General features: G+C 47.6%; 1 protein-coding gene across 1 annotated transcript in view; it reads left to right on the top strand.

The window, feature by feature from the left end:
- The window catches only part of EIPR1 (EARP complex and GARP complex interacting protein 1), a 163453-nt gene extending 143976 nt beyond the window's left edge, over positions 1 to 19477 (top strand). Inside the window, exons 6-9 of the mRNA XM_008061672.2 lie at positions 12339 to 12475; positions 15130 to 15297; positions 16731 to 16898; positions 18932 to 19477. Of these exons, the coding sequence (XP_008059863.1) occupies positions 12339 to 12475; positions 15130 to 15297; positions 16731 to 16898; positions 18932 to 19106 (648 nt within the window). The 3' untranslated portion in view covers positions 19107 to 19477. The remainder of the gene's footprint in view (positions 1 to 12338; positions 12476 to 15129; positions 15298 to 16730; positions 16899 to 18931) is intronic.
- The last annotated feature ends 1098 nt before the right edge of the window (positions 19478 to 20575 follow it).

Here is a 20575-nt window from a genome sequence, read left to right as displayed (position 1 = left end):
TTTTTTGAATTTTTGTAGAGACAAGTTCTCGCCAAGTTGTCTGGGCTGGTCTTGAACCCGCGGGCTCAGACAATCCACTCGCTCAGCCTCCCAAAGTGCTGGGATTACAGGCTAAGCCACTGAGACCAGTCCCCAGTTTTTTTTTTTACTGTCTCCATAGTTTTGCCTTTTCCAGAATGTCGTAAGTTGGAACCGTAGAGTCTGTAGATTTCACAGATTGGCTTCTTTCACTCAGTTAAAGAAGTTAAGATTCCTTTATGACCAGATAGCTCATTTCTTTTTAAAAATTTCTATTTTATTTTATTTTTGAGTTGGGGTCACTTGGTCACCCAGGCTGGAGTGCAGTGACACAGCACAACCTCAACCTCCCAGGCTTAGGCAATCCTTCTGCCTCAGCCTCTCTAATAGTTGGGACTACAGGTGCGTGCCACCATACCCAGCTAATTCTCATTTATTTTTATCACTAAATAATGTTCCATTGTCTGGAAGGTTTTACATTTCAATGAAGTTCAGTTGATCAGGTTTTCCTCTTAAATAGATTGTCCTTTTGGTAACAGGGCTGAGAACTCTAATGCCTTAGATTCTGAAGATCTCCTCTTTTTTTTTTTTTTAAATAGGAGTTTGATAGTTGTACATTTTACATCGAAGTCCATGGATCCCTTTTAGTCAAGGTGCACAAAATTCCTGCAGACTCCTTTGATACCTGGCAGAGTGTTGGCCTCACCATGCGGGTGAGGGTGAGGTCCAAGTCCCTACTCCGCCTTTCCTACCATGGGTGGAAGTGCAGACACTTTCCTCACACCCTCGTCTGGAGTACGTGGTGACTGTCTAGAAGTTTTCTGTCTTGCTTGGCTGCTCCTTTTTGAGAGAGCATCTTTCTTTGGGCGCCCTTGTTGCTGGCTTCTTCAGCCCAAGTTCTGGAACCAATGAAGTAAAGGAAAACCCAGGGACACACACCACCACATGTCTCCTCATGTCCCAGGGCCCCTTGCTGGCCTCCCTCCCCTTTCTACTACCCAGAATCATCCTATGTGTTACGTGCAACATGCTTTGTGAGAAGACAAAAGGGATGTCCACTCCACCTTCCCTGCAGCAGACCTCCCTGCAGAGATGCTGAAGTCCCGCTTCCTTCTTCCTAACAAGGATCTTGATAATGTGAAAATGCTTCATGGTCCAACGAGAGGGAGAGTCTCAACATCCCAGATTAGTGTGAAGGGATCCTGTGCATGTGCCACTCCTCAGCAAGCACAAGGCTGTGTGGGGAGGAGGAGAGCCCGGAGGAGGGGTGGCAGTGGCCCTGGGACTCCCACACCTGCCACGGGCCTCACTCACAGAGAAGAAGGACTCACCAAGTGTTTCCTGGGGATGAGGGGTAGCATTCTGCCTGTAAAAAGACAGTCAGGCTCGAAGTGTACCAGAATGCTCTGGCCAAACCAATTTGACCGATATTCAGTGAGCTCCCTTTGGAAAGGGTAATAAATACTTTTTTCCCATGGATTGTCATTTCTCATTAATTTAAAAGTAGCCCTTTATTATTATTTTATTTTAGAGTTGTGGGGTACAAGTGAGGATTTACTACATAAGTAGGTTGCATGCAGGTAAAGTTTGGGTTCTAACTGGCCCTCTCTCTCCCCTGAGAGTGGGCCAGGTACCCAGTGTGTTGCCTCGTGTCCCCCTCCTTCCTCCCTCTCTCCCTCCCCTAGCAATGTCCATCTTCTGCCGATCCCATCCTTGTGCTCATGTGACCAGTGTTTAGGGCCCGCTTATGAGTGAGAACATGTGGTATTCAGTTCGTTGTTTCTGTGACAGTCCACTTAGTCTGGTGGTCTCCTGCTGCATCTATGTTGCTTTGAAGACCTTGATTTTTTCTTCATGGCTGCATAATATTCCATCATGTATATGTACTACATATTCTTTGTCCGGTTCATAAAATAGTCCTTTCAAACAAAGACACAGACCTTGTGGTCGTATAGCTTGACTCCCTCTCTTGACAGATGAGAAGAGGAAGACTTGAGGAAGCAAAGGAAGTTTCTAAAGGTGACATGGTCTGAGTGCCAGATTGGGGACCGCAAGTCAGGTCTGATTCATCCTCCTCACAGACAGAGGCGTTCACTGGGCCCTCCTCCGGGAGGAGCCCCTTTCTCATCCTCCTTGGAGCTAAGAGGTTCTCCGATAACTTGTTCTCATTTGAGCATCTTGAACATCAGTCACGTTTTGTCCTATGAGGGTGCATTTGATTTTTGGAAAAAGCTAGTTGGAAGAAAATCTGGTAAATAAGATAGCTTAAACAAGCTTTACAAAACTGGTTAATAGAAAATGTGTTAAAATGCTATGAAAACTGGTTTCCATGTGAGACACATGAAAGGCGTTCCAAAATATTTTGAGCAGTGGCTTCATTATTAAAATAAATGTCACTTTTAAAGCTATAGGTTTCAGACAGTAGAAATTTAAGTTTGTGTTTGGATATTGGTTTTTAAGAAGCCATTATTGGCCAGGCGTGGTGGCTTATATCTGTAGTCTCAGCACTTTGGGAGACCAAGGCGGGAAAATTGCTTAAGCTTAATTAAGCCCAGGAGTTCGAGACCAGCCTGGGCAACATATTGATACCTTATTGCTACCAAAAAAAAATTAGCCAGATATGATGGCACACACCTATAGTCCCAGATACTCAGAAGGCTAAGGCTGAAGGATGGCCTGACTCCAGAAAGTTGAGGCTGCAGTGAGCTGTGATCATGTCACTGCACTCCAGTTGGATGACAGAGTGAGACCCTGACTCAAAAAAAGGAAAAAGAAAAAGAAAAAAAAAGAAGCCACGATCTTTAAGAAAATATAGCATTAGTAATTTACAGAGTTGCATATCTTAATATCATAGTATAATAGCCAACTAAGTCTTTTTGTTTTATAAATATTGCAGATAACTAGTATTTTTTTATTTTTTATTTTTTTTTAGTCTTCTACTTAAATCTTGAAAAAAAAATTCACTAAAAACAAAACGAGCTAGGTGTTGATATCTGGCAACTGAGTGTTTCCCATGCTCTAAGAAGACTTCTTTCTGGTAATAAAATGGTAATAAAAAGCAAATTATACACTTTTAGAACTAAGTATATGTAAGAAGGAAGAACTGCCAGCCCTGGAGAGCTTTGAGGCAGGCTCATCATCAGCATTGTGTTTGAATGTCTTCTGTGTCCAAGGGCTGCCCGAACTATGGCATGCTACTGGAGCTTTGATTACAGGGATACGGTCTCTGTCTTTTTATAATGGACCACCCAGTATAGTACCTATAGTACTGAGATGAAACCTTTAACTTTAAACTTCAAGTTTTGCTGAAATAGACGTGGACCAGTGGGAAGGTGGACAAACTCCCAGAAGACCCAAGCCATGGTGGGGGGAGTTGAGGTGGTGACTGCTCTCATGGTCAAGGCAGCAGTGTAGGCTACAAAGTCAGTCCCATATCATTAACATTGTGACTCTGGGCAAGGTCCTTGGCCTTTCGAAGCCTCAATATCCATATCTGTAAAGTAGGGATTATAAAACCAGTTAACAGTGGAATCATGTGAGGACAGTATCCTTCATAGCTCCTGGCAAGCAACAAGCATTTAGTATGTGCTTCTTGGATAAATGGATGCATGGATGGGATGTATGGATGGTACATGGATATATGAATGGGTACATGGATGTATAGACAGAACATGAATGTATGCTTGGACTCATGGAGGGATGCATGGATACCTGGACGTATGTATGGTACATGGGTGTGTGCATGGATGTGTGGATGGGTGCATGAATGTATGTGGACGGGTACATGGATGTATGGATGGTGCATGGGTGTGTGCATGGATGCGTGGGTGGGTGCAGGGATGTGCGTATGGATGGGTACATGGATGTGTGGATGGTACATGGGTGTGTGCATGGATGTGTGGATGGTACATGGATGTGTGTGAATGGGTACATGGATGTATGGATGGTGCATGGGTGTGTGCATGGATGCGTGAGTGGGTGCAGGGATGTGTGTGGATAGATACATGGATGTGTGGATGGTACATGGGTGTGTGCATGGGTGCATGGATGGGTACATGGATGTGTAGATAGAACATGGATGTATGCTTGGACTCATGGATGGATGCCTGGATACCTGAATATATGTATGTATGTATGGTACATGGATGTGTGCATGGATGCATGGATGGGTGCATGAATGTACAGATAGAACATGGATGCGTGCTTGGACTCATGGATAGATGCACAGAAACCTGAATGAATGGATGGATGGTACACAGATGTGTGCGTGAATGCCTGAAAGGGGATAGGGGTATTTGTATGGTGCATGACTACATGGATGGGTGCATGGATGTGTGTATGGATGGGTACATGGATGTGTGGATGTTACATGGGTGTGTGCATGGATGCATGGATAGGTGCGTGGATGTATAAACGTTACATGGATGGGTGCATGGGTGCTGCAACACATGATCTCCAAAACTGGACTGTGGACAAGAGTCATCCAACAGGAGGATGACTAAGAAGATCCCAGTGCAGCGACAAGAAGTACAAAGGAAAGAAATTGAGGGACCAGAACGCAATCTGTGTTCACTTCCTAATTAAATTACTTCCCCAAAGTCAGCAAGTGATAATCACAATTCAAACATGAAGGATGCAATGTGCTTTCGTTATTGCTGTGCTCCCAGTTTTTTTTTTAGCCCTCATTATTCTTCATAAAAGATCTTTTTTCCCTCTCCAAAGAATTGACTATAATGAGATCCATCTCTCCAACAGATCACTAGTGTCTAATTGGCACTGCAGACATATTTCTTACAGTCTGGACCATCTTGGTTAAAAAAAATTAATCTGTACTCATGGCCTTTCCAGTTTTGAGTGTGTAGAGCTAAGGTCAAACCTGCATTTTTTAGTTTAGAGCATACATTTTCCTCCAGAAACAGAGCTTGGATTTTGGTACATGAAAAAACCCTTTTACTTCCTATAATTCTGCCTACAAATAGAGTCCTTTTAGAAATAAACTAAAAATAAGCTTAAAATGACATCAGATCTTCTTAGCTAATAATGACACCCGATGTCCTGTGTTCATTTTCTAAGAGAGGAGAGCTTGCCTCGTCAAGCCCTTGTGGCGGTCAGTTCTGTACAACTTAGAATGCCTGACAGTGCCCTAGGTGGTGTGTGGGGCTTGAGGCTCACTGGATCTGTGTGTCCCAGATGAGCTGGGTGTGCAGGGCCAAGGGATCCACCTGCTGTGTGACCCCGGCAGGAGCCACCTCCATCCTTTCCTCAGCCCCTGTTGCTGCCAGCCCCTGCCATCTGGAAACAGCTGGGTGTCCCCAGCTCTCACCAGATCCCCTTCCTCCTCTTTTTCTTCCACATTCTGAAGGTGGCAGTGGACCTGGGGGATTTGCCAGAGAATTCCATTTCCATCTCCATCAGACCATGGTGCTGAGGCTCACACTCTGAGCTCCGGAAGACAGCGTCAGCCTTTGTCTTGTGCCCTTATCCTCAGGACAGCTCAGAGCTCTTCTGAGTGTTCTTACGTGTTGTTTTCTGAGTTATAGTAAAAATGAAGGAAAACTTGTGTAAGGCACCAGCCACATGCTAGGCATTGTCTGAATACTTGACATGTATCCTCACATTGAGTTCTTATAACACTGCTGGGTGAATACTTTAGGATATACATCATCCATGTGAGTGAGAGCCAGGCCTCAAAGAGACTAAGTAACCTGCTTAAGGCAACTCAAAAACAGCTGGGACTCAAGGCCAGGGCTGAAATTCCAAGCTGGAGCTAGGGAAGCATTGCAGGTGTGACATTTAGGATTCACCTGGCTGCAGGCCACAAGAATGGGCTTACACAGTGAAGAATCTTTATTTTTTGATGTAACACAGAACATGAAAGCAAGGTGATTCCAGAGTTGGTTCAGTGTTGCAACAGTATCACCGAGGACTCCTCTACTTGGCATCTTTCGGTTCTGCCACATCCACATGTCACTGTGCTCTGCCATCATTATTGCAAAGTGACTGCAGCAGTGCCAGTCATCACATGCAGACTCCCACAGCACCGGCAAAGAGAAAACAGATCTCTCTGCGTGTCTCTGTAAGGAAAACCTTTCCTAGGAGTGCCTCTGTCCAGTCCTCGGACACTATCACAGGTTCTGCCTAAACCAGTCACTGGTGAGGAGAACGAACCTCACTCTTGGCTCAGAGCAGGAGAAGCAGCACAGGAAGGGGCTCAGGGTGGGGTGGTTGCATTGTTTCATAAGCCCACAGTTCCTGCCTGCCATGCAGCTCAGGGAGCACAGCTGGGGGCGTGCCCTCATGGGTGTCCTGAACACCACAGCTCTGCTGTTTCTTCACCCTGCCATTTGCCTCTGCTGGTCCTCTGTGCTCCTCAGCGTGGTCGGCACGCATGTCATGAGAGTGTGAGCACAGCCCTGGGTTCCACGGGGCCGACAAGGGCGGCCAGCTGCTTCTCCATCACACCTGGCCGCCCTTGTCAGCCCCGTGGCTCCTGGTGGCAGGAAGTCTTTCGAAATCTTGCACTGAGGCTCTACTGAGATGTGTCCCACATGAACTGCTAAAGACAATGCCAGTCCCATCATTTTGTTCATTAGAAGGTGTATTCTTTTGTTTATGTCCTGGTGTTAGTAACATCTCATCTGAAAGGTTTGTGGGATGCCTTTAATCAATCCTTTTGGACTAAGAAGTACTGAATATTTCTCTTTAATGCTGAAAAACAGATTACCACGTGCATCACACCCCGTTGAGTTCTTGCTGAGTTCTGTCTCCATGTCACCAGGAAACCAAAAAATGTGATTGATTAACCTTACAACTTACACCATGCTGTCTGCCCTGAGTGGACCCTCAAAAATTGATGATGAAATCTCTTTCAGGCTTTTATTAAAATTTACCTTCTAGACTTCTCTGTACCTGTGGGCAAGGAGTTTCAGTGTCTTGGGAGTACACATGTCAGTGTGATCCGTGGAGTGGAATCAGGAGACAGAGCCTGTTTGTGCCTCTAGCTGGCTGTGTGACCACGGGCAGCTCTGTCGCCCTCCCTGGGGTCTAGTTTCCCCATCTGTGAAGTAAGAGGGGACTAGGGCCTGTCTCTGAGCTGCCGAGATTTACTCAAGGTCTCCCCCTCAACTCTGGGGTCTTCCCCTCACTTCTGGCCAGTGCCTAATATCAGTTACTATTGCTGCAACAGATGACCAGAGTTTCCTGCTCAGCACGGCCCACGCTTGTAACCTCACAGCCTTTGTGTGGATGATCAGGGATCTAGAATCCAGGCACTCTCAATGGGGTCCTCCACTTGAGTCTCCCGAGGCTGTGGTCCCCTGAGTGTCTCAACTGCGCTTGCCCCCGAGGCGTGACTGTGGGGTCTGCTTCTGAGTTCATCGATGGGGTGTTGGCGGGATGGGGCTCTGATGACTGTTGGCCGAGGTCACCCTCAGGACCCTTGCCATGTGGGGCCTGCCGTGTGGCAGCTTGCTTCAGCTCAGCCACCAAGGCGGAGGTCAGAATCCCTTGTAGCCTGATCACCAGGGTGACTACACTCAACTCTGGGTAGTTGTGTTTCTTGGAGGCCTGCTTAGGAGAAGGGAACTCCACAGGCCATGACATCCAGGCCATCCTGGCCGCTACTGGCCACAGGCCTCTTCCGCCTCCTTTTCGGGGTTTTCAGCCAGCCTCCTCATGCCGACAGGTTCATCCCCACCCACTCTTCCTTCTTGATTCTACCCTGAAGCCTGAGGGCAGTCCAACTGCAGGCTCTTCTGTCTGCTCCATCTTGTCTCTCACTCCCAGTGTGCAGTTCCCATGCAATCAGGTTTATGCATGTTTCCTCTCTCTCTGCTTTGCTTGTGCTTTCATTTTTGCCAGGAATACGTCACTCCTCTATTTCACTGACTGAAGTAGGAATACGTCACTTCTGCCTCTAAAGCCCTTCTCAGTTTCTAAACCTCATGAAACCTTTCTCTAGTTACTGTAACCTTTTTTATTGTACAATTACTTAATCTCTCTGAGCCTCGCTTTCCTCATCTGTAAGATGGGGGTGGTAATATCTACATCATGTGACTATTGTGATACTTTAACTAGGACATGAACATGAAATGCTCAGCCCAGGGCCTGGCATTGAGTAACTGATAATTAGTTTTATCAGTTAAGTATTTTATTTTGTTCCATGCCTTCACCTCTGCAGCCAGATACTGAGCACAAGGAGAGCAGAAACCGTCTGTTGATGTGCTGCTCAGCATGGCCAAAGGGCTCTCTCAATAAGTACTTGTTGACTCGCTGTATGGTTAATTGGTGGTTGGTTGGTGGATTAATTAATTAACTCACTGTTTCAAAAATCTAGACTAGTCTATAAGCTAAAGTTTGGAATGTGTCCTATGCTCTGAGCGATTTGGACATGGAAGTGCTTAGTTTTGCTGATTTAACTTCTCCAAGGAGTTAGATGTAAGTACAGAGAACTTTGATAACAAAATCACTGTTGAGAATTCAGCGTTTCAGACCTGCCCTTCCTGCAGTGCCTGTATGGTGTTCCCCACACAGGTTTTATCAAGAACTAGCTAGTTCACTTTTCTGAACTTACATTACCCACTAAAGATGTGACCTCATGTTTTTAATCTCTCTGAAGAGTTTGATAATGAACCAATATGATTAATAGAAAATGAACTAGAACACAATATTGATTAGTTGAATAATATATTTAACCCTTTGAATATATCTGCTTGTTGATCTTACATTTTTAGCATACTAGTTGTCATCAGTGAATACTAAATTAACATAAAAAGTAGGTCTTCAAAAGACTAAAATGGCACCTGTAAAAATTGTGTGACTATTTTTTTTAACCTCAAGAGGATACTACAAAAATATGCCTTCGTTGATATTGTCCATGTGAAGGTTAGAAACATTGAACCTAACTAACTGTAAGTTGCAAGAGGTAAAGCCAAAGAGGAGCCCACTCGTTATCTCTAATAATCGATATTTTAGAGTGCATTTAGTTTTTGTCGTCATGTTGCTCCTGATTCTCCTCCTTAGGTAGCTGTATTCCATCATAGCTGTTGGAAAGATTTCTTTTGAGCTACTCTCAAATTGGCTTTCGCCAAACATCTTGTGGCTTAGAGTTGAGGTGCCGTATCATGAATGTTCCGTCATTGTCTTCTTCCCTCTGTGGCTTTGCGATGGGGGTCCTTTCTAGCTTCCGTGTGCTGACCTGCACAGTGCACATTCACCTCTGCGTTGTGCTGAGCTGCCAAGTCTGCTTTCCTTACAGCAGCCTGTGCTCACATTTGCTGTTACTGATCCATGCTGAGTGTCTCCAAGGAGCCCAACTCCCACATGCCAACTGAGGATAACTGCACCCTCACAACTGATCTGCATTTTCATGTGCTGCAAAGGTCATGAAAGGAAGAGATGCTGGAAGAGTGAAATAGAATGTGTGGGAGACACCTAGCACTTTATAGCAGAGCTATAACAACCTCCTGCCCCCACGTCCACTCTGCCATGGTTGATTGTTCCTGGCAGGCACCTGACCCGCCTGAGCCAGCTGACATCCTCCAGGAATTCTGGGGAGAGGCCTGAGGCTGGCTTGCTCCGCTGGGTCAGTGGCATGTCTGGCCCTGGCTCGCTGGGCACCTTTGCCTCCTGCCCTGTGGATGTGAGGAAGCCGGGCTGGAGTGAGAAGGAGGGGGACTGAGCAGGTGTGGGGAGAGGAGCTGGGCTGAGGGTGGGAGGGTATGCCTGGTGCACGTCAGTCCCAAAGTCCAGCCACCATGCTGACCTTGTCCTGAGATGCTACGAGTTTCTTGGCTTCATTTCCCTTTGGCTCGGCTCGTTCATGTCTGATTTCTGAGCTGCTGTGGATGCTGCCGCTGTCTCGAGGTATGTGCCGCTTATAAGCGGCACAGCCCCACTGGTTCCGTCTCTCTGCCCCTCCTGACAGCTGACCCAGACTTGGGGTCACAGGGCTTGGCGCTGGCCCACAGTTCTGCCTCGCGCTGGGCTGATTTGGTCTCTATGAGCAGGCCGCTGCAAATGGCCTGGTGTTTCTGACTCGGGCGGAACCCTGCTCTTCTCACACGTTTGCCTGTTCTGGTGTCTGCCTCTGCCACACTTCCCGGTCTGGGGCACGTGACGGATGCTCCCTGACCCCTCACTGTCCTCTAGCACCAGGCGTGCGGTCTCGTCTGAGTCCCCAGTGCAGGGTTCTGCTCTCCTCCTCCTCTGCGTTCTTCAGGCTTCTTCCTGTTTGGTCCCTCTCTGGGACCATGCCCACCACAGTGTCCCCACACAGCAGGAATGCAATTAACATTTCTTGAATGGAACAGAAATAGCCCTTTAGCTTTTTATGGAGAGGGGATCAATAAGTCACTCTTGAGATATGTGACAGTAGAGCATATATTTTCATGGTGGTATCGGAAAGCAAAAGCCCCCAAACTTTTCCTAAGGAGAGATCCTTTGACTTCCACAAGCCACTGGGCTGTGAGGAAGCAGTGGAGGGGATGGGCTGGGGCAGGGCAGGATGGGTTGAACGTAGGGGGAACTCAGGAGGGGAAGAGCAGAACAGCGGCTGTCAGCATGGAGGCCAGTGGGCCATCCAGGTTGACTGCTCGACCACACCCTGCAGGTACTTCCTGCCCGGGCCCTGGACTCATCCTGTGGCCACCCTTATTCCGACTCTCAGTGGCACACAAGGTGCTGCCCCAGCCCTGCCCACCATGGCTCTGCCCAGACGCACAGCACACCTGCCATGTCTCTGCCCAGATGCCAAGCCATGGGGCCCCTGCTCCTCACATGGGTCTCTGGCGTCCACACCTTCTCTCAGCCTCTTCCCACCAAGAGCTCTGCTGGGTTGGTGGCAGTTCTTCCCAGACCTGACAGCACCTCATCTTGATTGAGCTTAGCATTTGTGCATCTCTTAATGATGACCGTCTTCATCAGCTTCTAACCAGGATTGTTTCGGGTTCCCCAATCTCTCCCACAGTCTGTTTTCATGAGACCGGAGAGACAGTGAGTCTTGTCACTCAGGCTCCCAGTGGAAACTCTAGAAGTCTGGAGGCTCTTGCTGAGAAGGGGAAGAGGGTCCTGCAGCCTGTGCACATGAAACCTTGAGGTCTTCTCCGCTTGGGTTAGATGGTGACTTTTGCTTCTCACTGGGAGCTACATGTCTTTTCCATTTGGTGCTGGGACCAGCTCCCCAGCACCGTGGTTTCCAATCAGACCCTGCCCTCACCATGCACTGGCTGCTCACTCTGTAGGGACATTCAGGCCTTGGTCATCTCCAGCCTGGACGCTAACTTCTCAGCGAGGGCTCTTGATAAATCTCGTGAGATGGCGAATAGATTTTAGCACCAGGACAGTCACTAGAGCTCTCACAGCCTTTCCAGCAGCTTATTCAGATCCTTTCTCAGGGGCTTCTGCAGAGCTGCCTCCCAGGGCAGCTGGCCACCTGGCTCCTGCAGGTCCTTGCTCTGAGTGTTCCAATGAGCACAGCTGGTTTGACAGTTCAAGTGAATTAACTGATGGTGTGTTTGTGTACCTGGGAGGACTCTGGGCAGGTATGACAGAGAATGCCCTGAGGCAGGCCTAAGCCCTCTCTGTTTTTAGAAAGCACTCTGTGAATAGACAATTCAGCCCCAAAACTGCAATAGCAATGCAGCCAGTGTGATATGCCTTTGTGCATAAAATCCCAGGTTGGTGGAGAAATGAGTGGAAGATTTTAAGAAAAGAACTCTTCACCGGGTTCACAAGGGCCCCCACCCTCTCAGGCAGAAGGAGGATTCAGTGTTGAGAGAAGCTCCCAGTGGCTCTTGGCGAGGTCTTCCTTTTCTGCTCACTGCCCTGTCGAGGTGGTTTACCTCCATGTCAAGGATGCATGGTCCTCCAGATGGGGAGGGAAGAGGATGTGCGCAGAAAACAGTGTTTGATTAAGGAAAATGTGTTTGTCCCTTTGTTATTCCAGAATAATAAGTCAGGTGGACTTAACTTGTTCTGTCTCTGTCTTTGGAGAAAGCCAGATGTTTGAGTTATTTTGAATTGTTTTCTTCAAGTTTGAGCTGATTATCTCTAATCACACACTTGCAAGCAAGTCCTTTTTAATAGAGGTCTATTAATATGCTTTCTATTTTTTGCTGTGCTCAGTTTTATAGTTTTTTTTTCCAAATAAGGTTCAAACATTTTTGCCTTTTAAGGGATGAAAACAAAGACAGAGCTTCCTAGTTATTCTCAATAATTATTTTCAATAATATCCTTGAGTACAGGATGGTCTCTTGAGTTTTCTGAAGATTTTGACTTACTCTTTCCTTCTTATTTCTTGAAAACACACCATGGCATCCCAGCTAGCCAGTTCCGCATCTCTGGAAGGAAAGGGGCAACTGAGGTTCACCTCGGGACGGTGGAGCCCACATCACAACTGCACCCAAGTGGCCACGGCGAACGACACCACCCTGCGTGGGTGGGACACGCGGAGCATGAGGTCAGTGAGCATGGCCCAGCAGGGGGTGCTGCTGCACTCCCGGCTGCCTCCCCTTCTCCTTTCCTCTTTCACTGAGTGAAGCCAGGTTGTGACAGAGGTGACCAGAGCCAGGTGCACGTGGGACGCACGGTTTGTTTGTCTTCATCTCGTTTTCGTGGGAAGTCATAAATCTCCATCTTATTTCTTCGCCCCAGATGAAGCTCGCACATCCGCTGCTGTGGGGCCGTCATACCTCAGTTGGTTGTTTAATGTTCCATATTGGTATCTCTGCATTAGCGGCGGCTTATAATGAAGACTAAGATCAGGGCTTTCGTAAGACTTCACGAGCGAGACAGTGACCACGGGATGCCCTGTCTCCGTGATTAGCCACCGCGGGTTGACAATTGCAGTACCCTGGTTCAGCCTCTCTTATGGAGTTATCTTTGGCCATTTCTGTGCCTGCAAGAGACATACCTGTCGGGTAATCATATTGTGTCATTTAAGTAATTATACGCAACAACCAGCAGTTCTAATGGAACAAATAAGAGCGATTTTTCTGTTCCAGTTGTGATCTTGATAGGCAAAGGAGTGATGGTGGCACATCTGTTGCCATGGCAACAGAAGCCCACACAAGCTTTTTAAAGATACAGTTTATCCCCTCAGCACACCATAATTTATCACTGAGCCGAAAAGATGGATGTCGTGTAATAACTTGTGTTGCTTCCAGGGTGGGGGCACAACTTTAAATTTAGTTCTGAGGGCCCTCTGAACATTTAGGGACTAGTAAATAATCAATGGCCACTTTCTGAGCCTGTGCATATCTGTGCAAAGGATTTGTTTGGTTTCCTAATCAGAAGCTGGAAGCCACAGGCTTCGGCCATGATGAAAATCCTACTAAAGTTTGTTTCTCGACGTCCTATGGTCATCTTTTTCTTTGTTTTCATTGTTCTTTGAAGGATGTGAAGAATTTCAGTATCTAAAGACAAGAACTCGAAGGCTGGCATTAGAGAACAACAACAAAACAAAAAACAAAAAAAGAGTGCACATGGCTTTATTGGTGACATCCTGTAGTGACCTGTTTTGCCCATGCGTGTCTTTGTGACAAAGAGCTGACTTCTGCAGAAGTGGGACCACAGCAGAGGGAGTCTTGGCACAATCTCGTTGACTATTTCTCCTTTTGCAAACATCTTTGTTTTTTATTTACCCAGGATGCCTCTGGTGGTTCTTTTGGGTGATATTGTGCTTTTGTGTTAAAATTATTGTCACTAGGGCATGCAGTCAACCTGCTGCTGACACTTAGTACATGTGTGACGATCCATACAAGTCCTTAGGAATCTGCCAAATTTTTAATTTTATACCTTTGCCTGTTTCCTTTAAAGATTTTAAGGTTTGGGGTATCATATTTTAGGGAAAAAAATGAGGATATTGAAAATGCACAGGATATACAAACTAGAAGATTTAAAAGCGCTTTAGGGCTGAAAAATCCAATGTGGGAGGAAAAAGTAGAAAGGAATTGAGTCTGTCTACCTTGGAGAGCAGAGAACAATGATGGTGAAAGATTATCACAAAGCACAAACAATATTCCCGGTTGTTCCCTATTCCCACTGAAGCCGCCAAGCGAGGAAGGTAAATGGTGCAGGAGAGATTTCTGTTCACCCAAGAGGAGGTGGGAGGGCAGTGTGACCAGAGCCACAGGCTGTGGGCCCGTGGGTGTACTGGATGTGGTCTTTTGTTCCTAGTCACTCTCCAGTCTCACTGAATGACCTGCCCTCTCTTCTGGGTTCATGAAGAGGAGAAGGCATAATAGTCAGAATATTGTGATTTCAGACCCTGTGAGAGCAGCCAGAAACCTTGGGGACCCAGGCTTATGCTAGGTGTGTGTATGTTTGAGTGTGCGTGCGTGCAACCGTGGGCCTGCCCTCTCATGCATGTATGAGCACGTACATGTGTGGGCATGAGTATGTGAGTGTGTATGTCTGTGAGTGCACATGCATCGAAAAAACAGCTGTGTGACTAATTTCAGACAACTACCGTCTTCTGTCTTTGGAGTGAGTGGATTGCACTGAGCCATCAGTGTTGACATTCTGAGATGGTGTGAACAGATAAACAACAAGTCCCACAGTAACAAACATCATTTCCTTCATTTTTTTCATAGCTTTTGCAACTTTTCCTCCCTACCCCCATATACATATACATACATATATGCACACATTTATACGTCTCTCCCAAAACCAAGAACATAACAATATATTATACCTTTGTTCTATCATTTTTTCTTTCCTCACTGTATCCTTCCAAAAATTTGTCCCATTTCCTGTCCAAAAGTCTATTTCATTCTCTCGGTGACAGCTGCAGACCCTCTGGCACACTCTTATTCTCAAGATACCAAATCACATTTTTGACGGCTGCAAACAAGTATCACGTCCACAGCTCACCCGGAGTGTCACAGATACACTCCTGGAGGGACCAGAGCAGCCTTACTGCTGAGAGTTGCTGGGATGAAGGTGCCTGGCGCCAGCCTCTTCATGCAGGGGAGGAACATCGAGGGAACCCAAACGCCCCAGGCCAGGGGATTAGACAGGGTCCCGGGAAACTGATGCATGCCTGCAGAACTCAGTGGGTTTTCATAATCCATTTAATATTTTTTAATGCTGTTCTTATTTTTCCTCCCTCAGCCAGATCTACTGCATAGAGAATGCCCACGGACAGCTGGTGCGAGACCTTGACTTTAATCCCAATAAGCAATACTACTTGGCTAGCTGTGGAGACGACTGTAAGGTGAAGTTCTGGGACACCCGAAATGTCACTGAGCCTGTGAAGACCCTGGAGGAACACTCCCACTGGTAGGGCAGCTCATCTGCATGCTGCTTCAGGGAAGAAGGGATTATGCAATTTATTTTGCTAATTACTTTACCATTGGGAAAGACACAAACCAGCTTAGTTTGTGCTGCTGTGAATCATTCAATCAACCCAGTTTTATTTTTCCTAAAGAAACACTAATTCCAAATCTGAATGTTTGTGATTTATAAACGTAGGAAAAGAAGAAAAACATTAAATTCTGTTTTCTCTCAAAACAGTGCTGGTTCAAGTATGCGAAAATAAATGTGCGCAGATGTTCATGCAGCATTGTTTGCAATGCCAGAAAACTGGAAACCACCCAAATGTCCATCAGTAGGGGATAGGTTAAGTAAATTAGGTGACATCCGCACAGCAGAGATTATGCAGCTGTCAGGAAGAATGAGGAACGTCTGTATATGTATGGATGTGGAAAGATGCCCAAGATCATGGAATCTTTTTAAAATATTATTTTCATATTTTTCATATGTGGGTGCTTTTTGCTAAGCAGGTAAAAAGATCCACTTGTAGAATAGTACGTATAGTGTGAGTCCATTTTTATTAAATAAAGTGTGCATATGTGCACACATATAGGTACGCACACAAGGTATACAGAGGAAAAGTCTGGAAGGGGAAGAACCAAACTCATCAGTAATTCTCTCCCAGGCGAGCAGGGGCTTCTGCTTCCTATGGCCCATGACTCTGCATTGCTAGAATTTCTTATCAGAAGCCATATTGTTTCTGCAATCAGAGAATGTAACAAGCCCAGAATACTAGGTTTTGACAAATTCAGCGAGTTGCTGTAATTTACCGCCGTCTGAGCAGATAGGCCCAGCCATGGCCCCGGCCCTGCCCTGTGTCTCCAAGTGTGAGTTGTCAGGCACTGTCTGCTGCCCTCAGCCCTGGAGGCAGTCTCAGCCTCGGCACAACTGGGAGGGTGAAGCTTACCAAACTCCAGGGCATTTGTCAGAGAAAGCTCATCCTGGTAGTCAAAGCTCAAAAAAGACCCCTGGGCCCTGTGCTCTTGCCGTTGCTGTTGCCTCAAGACCTGTAGCAACTGTTGACTGGGAAGGTGTCATGAGATTTTGTTTGGTATCATGGGCTATCGCTAATCTACTAATCCATATGTTACTTCTGGGGCAATTTCTGTCTTTAGAATTTTAAAGGGCTTGTCAGGAACATTGAGCAATAAGCCTCACCTGCAGCTTAAGCTCACATTTAGTCTTCCTTGCCATTTGTTGGGACTTAAGAGAATGTTTTAGAGAAGCGTGCAGTAAACCTATCTGCTGAAAACTGCCTAACATCTGACCTTGTGACTGGGGTCGACGACCACAGCACCTAACGCGAACTGCACCCCAGTGAGGTCCTCAGAGCCCACTGGTGTGTTGTTGAGGTCACCGTGGGGGCAGGTCATCTCAGCAGCTGCCCTCGCCTCCTGCAGGGTGTGGAGCGTCCGCTACAACCACTCTCACGACCAGCTGGTCCTCACTGGCAGCAGCGACAGCAGAGTCATCCTTTCCAACATGGTGTCCATCTCCTCCGAGCCCTTTGGCCACTTGGTGGACGACGACGACATCAGTGACCAGGAGGAGCACCATCCCGAGGAGAAGTAAGGACACACACACTGCTGGGCGGCTCGCACTGGTGTGGCAGCCTCCCTTTCCTCACAAGTAACCTCTTGGCCTAGGCTGTATGTATAGAAAGATCCAGGTGTGTCATTAGGTGATATCCCCTTCCTTGCTGCAGTGACAGGGACTCGCAGTTCAAAAGGCACTGTAGGTGGGTTGGGTAACACCTTCTGGTGTAGCTTTAAAATATGTATCTCTCAATGTTTTTTTTTATAGTCTTTTTGAGTGCCACATATAAGATTTAAAAGACTGTCACTGACCTTCAACTTGAACACGAATAATAACAGGAACTGGCACCTACTGGTCCTCATAGTACTCCCACAAGAGATGTGCTACTAATCAGTGTCCTCACTGTTGTGAATTGGAGCGTGTGTAGTGTAGCTCAGAGTTGACCATTTGCTCATGGACACTCCAGGCCAACCTTCTTAGTCCAAAACCCAGGTCATACTTTGCTCCAGACTCTTGAAAACATATGGCCAACCATGTTGTATGTGTTCCAGCCACAACATTTTGGCTCTGTATTCTGTTTTTTGTTCCTGACTGCATCCTAGATGGGAGGTAGTTAAAGCCATCCTCTTCATGTCGGGCTCCACGCTCATGTCCCTGTGACACTTGGGGCCCCAGGGAGTAACAGCAGGGATCCTGAGACACCTGGGGTCCTTGTAACACATGGGGTCCTGGTTAGTGGCATCAGAGGCTGTCATTGGAACTCCCAGAGTGAGCTGAGCACAGCCACACGTGTCTCTGCACCGTGGGAAAGCAGTAGGCAACCCTCAGCCTCATCAGCGGTATGAGTATTAAAAGGGGGCCCCTTGTTTTCTTGAGCTGGCTCATTTTCATGTGTGGGTGGCAGCTGCTGCTTCTGTAGTGACTGAGCATGGTTCAGACCCTACTGCCAAAATTCAGGTCTCAGATTCCAGGGGAAGGGGGTGCTGGTATAAAGCCCAGTGGATGAGCCACTTGAGCCCACAGATACGACAGGGTTTGTTGTTCTGCTTTGAGATCTTTTCACTGTTTCACTGTTGGAATTCTGCCTCTGCCTGCCTGAGCTTAGTCTGAAATTACCCTGTGAGAAGACGTCTCTGAATCTGGAGCCTTCTGCAGTGCTGATCTGCCCATTTGTCTCTTGACTGTTTTTTTTCTGTTGGACACTTAGAAACTTGACCTAAAGCAGTATTGAAGCATAGTGTGGTGGCTTCTGCCCAGCATTCTCCTGTGGTGCCCTGTGGACGTGGACTTTTTTGCCATCCCTTCTGTCTGTGGCCCAGGGTGGTCTGCGGTTACTGGCTGAATATGTCTTTTGGGGACACCCTGATTGCTTACTTAGTTGGAACCTGTGTGGTGGATGCCTATGTTACCCTCCATGTGGGCGGCTTCACAGGAGCAAGGGAAGAAGGAAGGAGGTGTCTGTGGCCGGCAGGCATGTTCTGATGACAACCTGCAATTCAGATGTCCTGTTAAACGTGGGAAAATAGAAACCCCCCATGAGGATGTATGTACTTGGTATTTGTCACATGGCATCTGCTGGCCACTGGCAGTGCCTCTTCCTGGGATACTGGGCCTGGTGATGCCCTGTAACCTTGTCAGATGTCTAGCTGCTCCCCGAGGTCCTTTCTGCTCAGGTTATAGGAGCTTGTAGGTCCTGTTTTCCTCAGACACAGTGGCCATTTCCCTATGTCCTTTCACATCCTTTCCCCTGAACCAAGGAGGCCCGTCATCACATCTCTGACAGAACATCACCCCAGGCACCCAGGGTCTCAGGACCAGAGTTGCCAAGATACCACCAAATAATAACATGGACTTCCACAGACCACTCGAGAAATCCCTGCTCGTCACAGCTGTAGCAAGGACTCCTGTACTTCTGCAGGGGCCATCCGTTGGCCTCAGTGTGGGCTCCTGTCATTCTTCCCAAGGCCACGGGACCCAGCCGTGTCCTGGTGGCCTTGCTCATGTCCTCTCCAGCCCACTCAGCTGGTGCTGCCTTGCTCACATCCGTGTTTTTCTCGGATTGCAGGAGTAAGGAGCCCCTGCAGGACAATGTCATTGCAACTTACGAGGAGCATGAAGACAGCGTGTACGCCGTGGACTGGTCCTCAGCCGACCCATGGCTGTTTGCCTCCCTGAGCTACGATGGGAGGCTGGTTATCAACAGGGTCCCCCGGGCCCTCAAGTACCACATACTGCTTTAGCTTGTTGGGGGTGTTCCTGATTTACAGTCTGGGCCGAGTCTTGAAAATGTGCAGCATTTGATGGTAATTGGTTTTCCAAGTGAATCCCTCTCGAGGAGAGCCCACATTGCCTTCTTCTAACGTGAGTGTTCACAAATAACGATGGAGCTTCTGGAGCTTCTGCTGACTGCGCAACTGGCGCCTGGACATAGTCCCTCCGTCACAGGATGGAATCCCACATTGTTACATGAATCTGTGTCACCGCTCTCTTTCTGTTTTCTGTTTTGAGGGTGCTGGGAGTTTCAATTAAAAAAATATTCTGTTCCCACAATATTAGCTTATCTTTTTCTTGAGATTAAAAAATGAAATAAAATAAATCGGTACTGCAGGGATGCCTGGTTCGTTCTTTCAGGAGCTCTGCCCCTCGTGGCCAAATCACCTGTCTTTGTTTCTTTTCTCTTTCCTGACCCATAAAAATTGCAGATGGACAAAAGTGTCCTCTCCACCATGCCCCCTCTGTCTCAGAATTCCCAGAGGCCATGCTGGCTGGATGGGGGTGGCATCCTGGCCTGTGCCCCAGTCCTGAGCCAGCATGGGCACACTGAGTGGTTCAGACATGGCTCCTCTGTTGTCAAGTGTCTGCTCGGCCTCTCCTGGTCTCTGCAGGCTTGTCTTTTGCTGTGCCCAGCTCTCAAGGGGCTGGTGACCTCTGTCATCTGAGAGACTGGTATTGGGCTCCCACTTCTCAGGTGTTGGGCCCCCCTTCCACCCACACTCTAGCATCCCTCTGCCATTGGCTCCTCCCTTTAGGAATTCCTGAAACACTGACCTTGCAGCTCTGTCCGTTGCTTCTGCTGTGTGTGCCTGGTGCACTGCCCCACCTGGAGATGCCACCAATTTCTAGTCACTGGGCTTCAACTCCCACTGACCCCACCTGGCCAGGTATCCCTGCAGTAGCCACTTCTCTGCTCAGATGCCCTCATCTTGTCGTCTGTACTAAGAGGGAAGAACTGGATGAGCTGCATCAGCTCCAAGGGTTGGTTTTTCCACCAGGGCCTTAATCCAAAAGAGTTGATCGATGTTTTAAACATCTGCAAAAATGCAACATTCTTGCTGTAGCCTGTTCTCCCTGGAGTGTCTTTGCATCGTTTTTGAAGGACACTGTGAGTCCAGAAGGTCATACCCTGGATTTTGTTTCTTCTTTTCATGGGTGACAGTTCATAGTGGGGGAGGGGTGAACAGGTAGGGGATTGGGGAGGGGTGAATATGTGAGGAGTGAGGGAAGGGTGAAAGGTGGTAACTGGGGGAGGGTGAATAGGGGAACAGGTGGGCTGTAGGGGCGGGGTGAGCAGATGGGGCTATGGGGGAAGGGCGACCAAATGGGAGGTGGGAAAGAGGTGATCCGGTGGAGAGTGGGGGAGGGGCGAATAGATGGGGTGTGGGGGAGGGGTGACAAGTGGGGAGTGGGGAAGAGGTGAACAGGTAGGGAG

The sequence above is a fragment of the Carlito syrichta genome, unplaced genomic scaffold (genome assembly GCF_000164805.1).
Source record: "Carlito syrichta isolate Samal-C Ts95f unplaced genomic scaffold, Tarsius_syrichta-2.0.1 Scaffold305409, whole genome shotgun sequence".
Taxonomy (NCBI): Eukaryota; Metazoa; Chordata; class Mammalia; order Primates; family Tarsiidae; genus Carlito; species Carlito syrichta.
The sequence above is the reverse complement of the archived record's forward strand: the minus strand, read 5'-3'. Positions and strand labels throughout refer to the sequence as shown.